Here is an 8,581-nt window from a genome sequence, read left to right on the forward strand (position 1 = left end):
AAGTATTCGAGTAGGGGTTATTTTGAGCATTACGATTGTAATTATTGACGAATTGTACCTGTTCAGAATCAACACACTCATTAGTATCATGTTCACCTCCACATACAGAACAGCATGCTACATGTGCATTAGATGAGCTTGGACCTTGTCTACTTAGCAATTTCATCACATTATTCATTTGAGCACTCAGCATATTAAGAGTGTCCATTTCTATCATACCTGCGTGACGTCTTGCATTACCTCTCTCATTGGCCCATTGGTAGTTATTTGCTGCCATTTCTTCTATCAAATTATGAGCTTCTTGGGGTGTTTTACCCATTAAAGCTCCACCTGCAGCTGCATCGATCATAGTTTTAGTAGAAAAAACTAAACCATTATAGAAGGTTTGTATGATTAACCACTCCGGCAGTCCATGATGTGGACATTTCCGAAGCAGATCTCTAAACCTTTCCCATGCCTCATATAATGATTCACCTTCTAATTGGCTAAAACTAGTGATATCCATTCTAAGCTTAGCAGTCTTACCTGGTGGAAAATACTTATTTAAGAATGCTCTTGATAATTCATCCCATCCAGTGAAAGTATTGGGAGCATGAGAGTGTAGCCAAAGTTTGGCCTTATCTCTCAATGAAAATGGGAACAATCTTAGCCTTATAGCATCATCACTAACTCCATTCATTTTAATTGTATCACAAATTTCCAAGAATGTAGCTAAGTGTGTATTAGGATCTTCTACTGCATTACCTCCAAATTGAGATTGTTGAACCATTTGGATAAGTGATGGTTTAATCTCAAAGTTGTTAGCATTTACCGCAGGCCTTGCTATGCTCGTTTGTGAACCTTGTGTTCCCGGTATAGTAAAATCTCGCAGAACTCGCCTATTTAGGTCATTTTCCGCCATTTCTTCTTCAAATGGTAATTCTATCAAGATATCTTCTATTGGCTGCCAAACCTCTTGTTCCTCTTGATGCAGTGTATTCCTCCTTTGTCTCCGCAATGTTCTTTCAATTTCAGGATCAAAATGTCCAACTTCTCTATTTGATCGGTGCATGCACTACAAATAAAAATAAGAGAAATTTTTGTAGTTTTAATTCAACAACTTGGATAAAAACAATGAAAATGTCTAAATTAATAGAGATGACTAGGCCCTAATATTGCCGCTCCCCGGCAACCGCGCCAAAAACTTGACGGGTTCTTTTTGTATCAATGCAAGTTTAATTCCAATTTTACACCCGTTGGACTGCAAGTATACAGGTCGAAATTTTAGTACAAGATGTGTATCGGGTCGATCCCACGAGGAGCAATTTAAACAATTACTAAGCCCCTGTTCTCTCTATTATTTAGACTTACCATTAATTTTGAGCAGAGAAAATCTAATGATGTAATCTACAAATCTGATATACAAATCTAGTTTAACAAATGCTGAATGCAAATAGAGAAATTTCACTTAATGAAGATTCTAGGGATGTAGATTCCACTTATGGCATAAACTACACAAATAAATGGATTTACTTCTTGCTATTATTCTTGCTTAACCAGAGATTTATTTCCAAGATTACCAAGTCTCATTTCCATGATGAAATGGCTTAGAGCAATATAGATTTCCCTATTTCCATGGTGAAATACTACTACAACTCTGTTTTAATTCATGAAATACTAAGTAATCCACTTAAGTGTATTTCTATTTTCATGAACATACAACTCAAGCTCTACTCATGTGTTTCCATTGTTATTACCAATTCTCATTGAACAATAACAACTGTAAACAAGTTATTGGTGATCAAACAATAACAAGAAATCACAGCTACACAAGTAGACAAGTTAACTCAAGATATAACAAGTGTAAATCACATTCAATTAGTATTATTTAGCCATAAGTTTCATCTACTCCCTAGATGAAGGAGTTTAGCTACTCATGAATGATTTAACAATCAAATTCACAAGTTTATTAATGCAAAACATCATAAAGTACAAGTATAAGAAAGATAAAAGAAAGCTTAGCCAATTGAAGGTGAAGCTCTCCAATTCCTGCTATGTTCTTGCACAATATGATTACAAGTGAAAACTCTCCAAAAAATGCTTCTCCAAGTACTCCTATCTAGAGAGAAAACTTGTTGCAAGAAGGAAAACTAGCTACGTATGGTTATCCTTGCTTCTCCCTTGTGTTTCTGCATAAAAGGTGGTAGAAATTCCATTCCTCTCACTTCATAATTTCCTCCACTTAGATTTTGTAAAAAGAAGTCAAAGATATGATGTTCCTTTTGTCCACACTCATTTGGTCTTCTCTTTTATTGCAGAAGCATGTGCCACCGATTTCTGTCCCTCAAAATAGCTGTAAAAGTTGTGAGAAAGGTAAAGAAAAACGGTTGTGCCACTTGCTGAGGAGAGAGACAGATCCGAGCCTCGGATCCGAGAAGTGATAATGGATCCGAGCTCGGATTATAGGATCCGAGGCCTTCCCATGATGGATCCGAGGTCGGATCGTCCTGACCTCGGATACACTCCGCCAGAAGTACAGACGAGGGGTCGGATCCCTCTTGTACACACGGATCCGACCTCGGATCCGTGTTGAGCATTTTTCCAGTTTTTCACTTCTTCCCTTTTTCTACATTTTTGCTCCCACTTTCTTGTGTACTTTGTCCTCTGGATGACCCTGACATTTCTTTCAACTTGTGCATGAATTTCATACATCAATTACCTTCACAATTTCACAAAATTACGCATTAATCACTCATTTATCAATTTCTTAACTCTTAAATAATATTTAAGCAATTATCACCAAAAGAGTTTAAATATGGCTTTAATCTTCTCAAAACATACCAAAAATTCATGCCAAATTCATACAAAATGTACGTTAAATATTCACTTATCAGCAGGATTCAAAAAAACTTGGGAGAAGGCTAGAGAAACTCACCAGAAATGTAGTTTTCACTAGAGTTTCCTTGGTTCATTAGTATAGTATAGGTAGAGTAGTTTATCCATCTTGTATTTGTAGTTAGATTTGGATGAAGATTGGCGGAGCAAAGATGAAGAGGTTAATCTCATGTGACAAGGGTGATATCTCTTCTACTACTTTCTCTCTTTTATTGGATTTCATGTTTAATTATAATACAAGTTGGCTTTGTGTTTTTATTATGTTTAGTTAAAGTTTATGCCTAGAGTTATGGTTGAACTTGCTATATTTTGTTAATGATGTTTATTTGGTTATTTGGTCATATTATTTTGAGCAAGCTATTTATCACTTTTGGTTATCTAATCATGATTAACTGGCCATTAATTATGATAATCTTAAGGTGTTAAGTTTGCAATGAAAATTGGAATTTAACACTAGTTCAAAGAAGTGATAAGCCTAGGGAGTACACTCACGAAAGTAGAGGTACACCTATGCGGCTTAAGTGACTTGTTTCATGTAATTTCATAGAAGAAATGAACTTGTAGTTAATTTCATAACCACGAGAGTAGGTATGGCTTAATTACAAGTATAGTTGATTCACTACGAAAGTAGGTTTCACATACATTAGGAAATTACGCCATAACTAATCAAGATAATAGCATTCACTTAACCGATAATCTCATTTGCAAGAGTAGTAAGGAATTCCATATCTCTAGGAGCTTTCTAGTGTTATTTTCTTAAATTTTATATTTGTGGTAGTCTAAATAATAAAGGAGTTTGAAAACATCGGTAATTGCATTCTTCCCTGTGGGATCGACCCTTAATACCCTATACTCGCTCACGATTCGTATACTTGCGATAAATCGCGTGTGGGGTATTTAGGAATTTATAAATGTAAAACTTGATTGGGATGAGCTTAATATTATATGTATACCCCGCGCACGTCAGTTATATGAGTAAATCTTATATACACTGACAGTGTATATATTATCATGACTTGATTCATGACATGTGTGCAAAAGTTAAATTTCAAATTCAAATTTTGCATAGTTGTCATTTATCCAACGCTGATAGTGTATACACTGTCACCGTAGGAAAAATTAATTCTAGTTTAATTGCTTTCTAAATAAATAGGCCTGCATTTAATACCATACATAAATTATAAATAAACTTCATCTATATATTTACATAGTTAATCCAAGACACAAATAGATAAAACCCGAAAAAATTAATCGTAAGTAAGTCAGTTTGAGTCGTTTTTCCGTTTTTCCTTTCTTTTTTAATAGCAAGCCGGAGTGAATTGTTTTGGAACACGGCACAGAATTAGTTCCTAAGTTATTCCATGGTCCAAAATTTGATTCAGTATCATGCTTTTGCTTCGTGAAATAGGTTCCATAAACCAAGGACATGAAAAAGTGAACGCCACACAATTGGCACCTAAAATAAGGAATTCTTGTATGGGATATATAGCAGAGAAGCAGAATAGCAGCCTGAGATTTTGAGAAGAAATTTCTGACTCTCGTTACGAGTGAACTGCAAAAGGGTTGAAATGTGTAATGGGGTAGCAGAGAAGCGGATGAGCCATTGCATTAGTCAACCCAGCCTTTTCTTCCATGTCTATCTCTTTCCCTCCTTCCACCTCAAAATCAAAGCACTGAGCAAGTGCGGCAATCACTCCATGAACAGCAGCTAAAGCCAGAGACGCACCTGGACACCCTCTTCTTCCTGTACCAAAGGCCAACATCTTGAAATTTTGCCCTCTAATATCCATTTGATACGGATCATAATGTCCTCCGGATTTCTCCATGAACCTCTCGGGTTGAAAATCTAGCGGATTTTCCCATGAACTTGGGTCCCTCATGATGTCAATCAAATTGAATAATACCCCTTCATTCGCTAATATATCATAACCACTGATCTTACAATCCTTCACGCATCTACGAAGAAGCACGGCTGAAGGAGGGTGTAGTCTTAAGCTTTCTCTAATGACTGCTCGCAAGTAAGGAAGATTTGGGATATCTGATTCCTCAACAAGCCTTTGTGAACCAACAACTCTATGAATTTCTTCTTTAAGCTTCTTGAATTCTTGAGGGTGATTGATAAGCTCCGCAATCGTCCACTCTAAGGCTTTGGCTGATGTTTCGGTGCCTGCTGTAAAAAGTTCCTGTTCAAGTTTCAAAAAAACGTCAAGCTTAGATTGTTTCGGATTGTAAATTTAGTGTGTTGAACGAACGAATGAGCTAGTTAGAATTCTTGATTAAGTCTTAAGTCCCGGAAATTCCATGCATTCTTTTCAAATACTCAGGAAGGTTGAGAGAACGTATGAAACCTAGCTCGGATGTTACTAGAGATCAATCACACAACAAAAGGGATCCAAATGGATCGACATCAAATTGTTTGACAAAAATTAACTCGGAGTTCTGAGGAAAGAGAATACCGTCTCTTTCACAACTTTCAAATTTTCTAAAATCCCAAAAGAAAAAAAAGTGCATGCAGATAATATTGTCTCTTTTACAGTATCAAATTTTTTAAAATGGAAGTTGGTGATGCAAACAATAGAACCTATATGCAACGGGTGCATGGCTTGAATGAGTTGTATACGTTGCTTAGTTCTTAACAATTCAATTTTGTGTATCAGAAATCCAATTTTTACAGTTAATGACAGCTTAAGTAAATTATAGTTAGGTGTGAGAGATCACCAAGATCAAGGCCTTGATGTTCTTTCTGGTTAGCTTCACTTCAGCATTTTCATCCCTGTAAACATCCAAGAGCAAATCCATAAGATCCCTCCTTTCCTTTTTTCTACAAAAGCGCATATCCTCCTCATGCTTAATCATTATCTTTTCTACCAGTGTATCAAAACTTGAAAGCAAAGTCTTCAGCTTTCTCCCATAGCCAAATAAATCAAGTTTCCCCAGCAAAGGACCCAATATCTCGCCAAAGGTTAATTTGGCCAGTAGTTCTTCTATCCCTTTAATAAACTCCCAGACCTTCTTACTCTCGTCTTCACTGGCGGAACACCTCGTGCTCATCACTATCCTGCATGTATAATTGTTTGTGAGTCTCAAAAACTCTTTTCCAAGATCGCATGACTTACCTTCATAAGAGCACTTAACAAGGGTTTCCAACAATTTCATCGTCTCATCTCTTCTGATATCAGTGAATCGGCTGACCTGTGCTAGGGAAAGAAGCTCAGTCATACACAATTTCTTCATGAAACGCCAATACGTCCCATATTCCGCGAACACAAACGTTGAGCCGTCGTATATATTGAACCCTGAATATCCCACTACAGGCCTCGAGATGAAATTCATCTCATTGTCTTTCAATATTTCTTTTGCAATCATGGCACTAGAAACTATTACAGAAGTTTTTGAAACCAACCGGAGCCGCAGGATGGGACCATAGCGGGAGGCCAGGGTTTGGAAGGATTTGGCTGTTTCTGGACCAAGCAGATGAAAATGTCCAATGAGTGGCAATGCCGGAGGACTTGGAGGGTGTTGGATTGGTGTTTTAGATTTCATCCGCCCCTTTATTGCATGGGAAAGAAAAAGGGAGACGGCCAAGAACAAAAGAAACATTAATAGAAGCGGATTGAACAGAAACATTTCTGATACCATCATCAGAGCCATTTAAAATTCCAGAAGTATATCCGGATAGATATCAGAAATTGGTACGAGTTTATGAACTGAAGTCTATGAAACATATATAGGCGCAAATTATTAACTTCCCAAAAGTCCAGCAACAGGAGTTGGTCTCTTTGGAGAAAACAAGTGCAATTTAACTATATCATATAGGATTCAGCTCTCCTGCGGTTGCAGGGGGACCGGACTGTGAAGTGACCGCATACCAAACGAATCCTTTCATATCACACCAAAAAAGGAATATCAAGTTTTGGGTGGAATAGTTTTAACCAAAATTAATGCTGCATGACATTTGTCGTGTCAAGTTGAACCACTTCTGTGTCAAGGCACTTCATTTTCCTCTTGATCCTTTGTCACATTTCTTGGATACAATACACTCTCAATAATGCTAAGGATTCTGTCAAATATTTGGTGTAAGACATTGGTATTAGAGCATTGATTGAAGTAGTCAAGTGACATGTTTCTTGCATAATCTCCCAAGCATATCTAGGGCCTGTTTGGCAAATGAATTTTTGGACAAATTTGTCTCTTATCAGATTTTAACAACTTTAATTACAGTGGCAAACCTAATATATAGAAAAGCTCTCCATAGTTAACTATATCATATATAGAAAAGCCCAGCAACAAGAGTTGGTCTCTTTGGAGAAAACAAGAGCAAATCATTGTTTGGATCCCCTGTTTTTGGAGTGTTTTTCAAAAATTAGTTTTTCAAATACAATAAAAATTTTTAAAAAGTACTCTAAAAGATAATCTAAAAATTAGTTAATTTTTTTTTAAATTTTAAAAAATATCTCAAAATATATTCCAGAAACTTTTCTACTCTTAAATATCCCAAAATATTTTCTAAAAATATTCCAAAATATACTCTAAAAACTCTGCTGCAACAAAGTTTTTCAAAAACGCTCCCAAAAACAGCTAATGCAAACGGACATATAGGATTCGTTTGGTATGCGGTCACTTCACAATCCGGACTGTGAAGTGACTGCATGACATTTGTCGTGTCAAGTTGAACTACATCTGTGTCAAGGCACTTCATTTTCCTCTTGATCCTTTGTCACATTTCTTGGATACAATACACTCTCAATAATGCTAAGGATTCTGTCAAATTTTTGGTGTAAGACATTGGTATTAGAGCATTGATTGAAGTAGTCAAGTGACATGTTTCTTGCATAATCTCCCAAGCATATCTAGGGCCTGTTTGGCAAATGAATTTTTGGACAAATTTGTCTCTTACCAGATTTTAACAACTTTAACTACAGTGGCAAACCTAATATATAGAAAAGCTCTCCATAGTTAACTATATCATATATAGAAAAGCCCAGCAACAAGAGTTGGTCTCTTTAGAGAAAACAAGAGCAAATCATTGGTTGGATCCCCTGTTTTTGGAGTGTTTTTCAAAAATTAGTTTTTCAAATACAATAAAAATTTTTAAAAAGTACTCTAAAAGATAATCTAAAAATTAGTTAATTTTTTAAAATTTTAAAAAATATCTCAAAATATATTCTAGAAACTTTTCTACTCTTAAATATCCCAAAATATTTTCTAAAAATATTCCAAAATATACTCTAAAAACTCTGTTACAGCAAAGTTTTTAAAAAACGCTCCCAAAAACAGCTAATGCAAACGGACATATAGGATTCGTTTGGTATGCGGTCACTTCACAATCCGGACTGTGAAGTGACTGCATGACATTTGTCGTGTCAAGTTGAACCACTTCTGTGTCAAGGCACTTCATTTTCCTCTTGATCCTTTGTCACATTTCTTGGATACAATACACTCTCAATAATGCTAAGGATTCTGTCAACTTTTTGGTGTAAGACATTGGTATTAGAGCATTGATTGAAGTAGTCAAGTGACATGTTTCTTGCATAATCTCCCAAGCATATCTAGGGCCTGTTTGCAAATGAATTTTTGGACAAATTTGTCTCTTACCAGATTTTAACAACTTTAACTACAGTGGCAAACCTAATATATAGAAAAGCTCTCCATAGTTACAAAACGTACAATACGACATCTCATGTTTTAAACTAAATTATAAATGTGA

At 36.0% G+C, this 8,581-nt stretch overlaps 1 protein-coding gene and 1 non-coding gene across 2 annotated transcripts; one reads left to right on the plus strand and one right to left on the minus strand.

The window, feature by feature from the left end:
- Nucleotides 1–407: 407 nt before the first annotated feature.
- LOC113776614 lies at nt 408–514 on the plus strand. The gene has a single exon (XR_003469101.1). It is a non-coding gene; the product is annotated as a small nucleolar RNA R71 (small nucleolar RNA).
- Nucleotides 515–4,415: 3,901 nt separating this feature from the next.
- Nucleotides 4,416–6,525, minus strand: LOC113773794 (cytochrome P450 93A3-like). Its single transcript, XM_027318406.1, has 2 exons — nt 5,593–6,525; nt 4,416–5,057 (listed from the first exon to the last, which is right to left on the minus strand). The coding sequence occupies exons 1-2, from the start codon at nt 6,523–6,525 to the stop codon at nt 4,416–4,418; spliced, it is 1,575 nt and encodes a 524-aa protein (XP_027174207.1).
- Between the last annotated feature and the right edge of the window lie 2,056 nt (nt 6,526–8,581).

This window comes from Coffea eugenioides, chromosome 6, assembly GCF_003713205.1.
Source record: "Coffea eugenioides isolate CCC68of chromosome 6, Ceug_1.0, whole genome shotgun sequence".
NCBI classification, from domain to species: domain Eukaryota; kingdom Viridiplantae; phylum Streptophyta; class Magnoliopsida; order Gentianales; family Rubiaceae; genus Coffea; species Coffea eugenioides.

What these genes read in the sequence shown, in the direction of transcription:
- LOC113773794 (XM_027318406.1), bottom strand. Translation starts at nt 6,525, where the DNA reads ATGGCTCTGATGATGGTATCAGAAATGTTTCTGTTCAATCCGCTTCTA. An exon ending in ACATCAAGGCCTTGATCTTG is followed by an intron (nt 5,058 to 5,592) that starts GTGATCTCTCAC and finishes AAACTTGAACAG; the next exon opens with GAACTTTTTACAGCAGGCAC.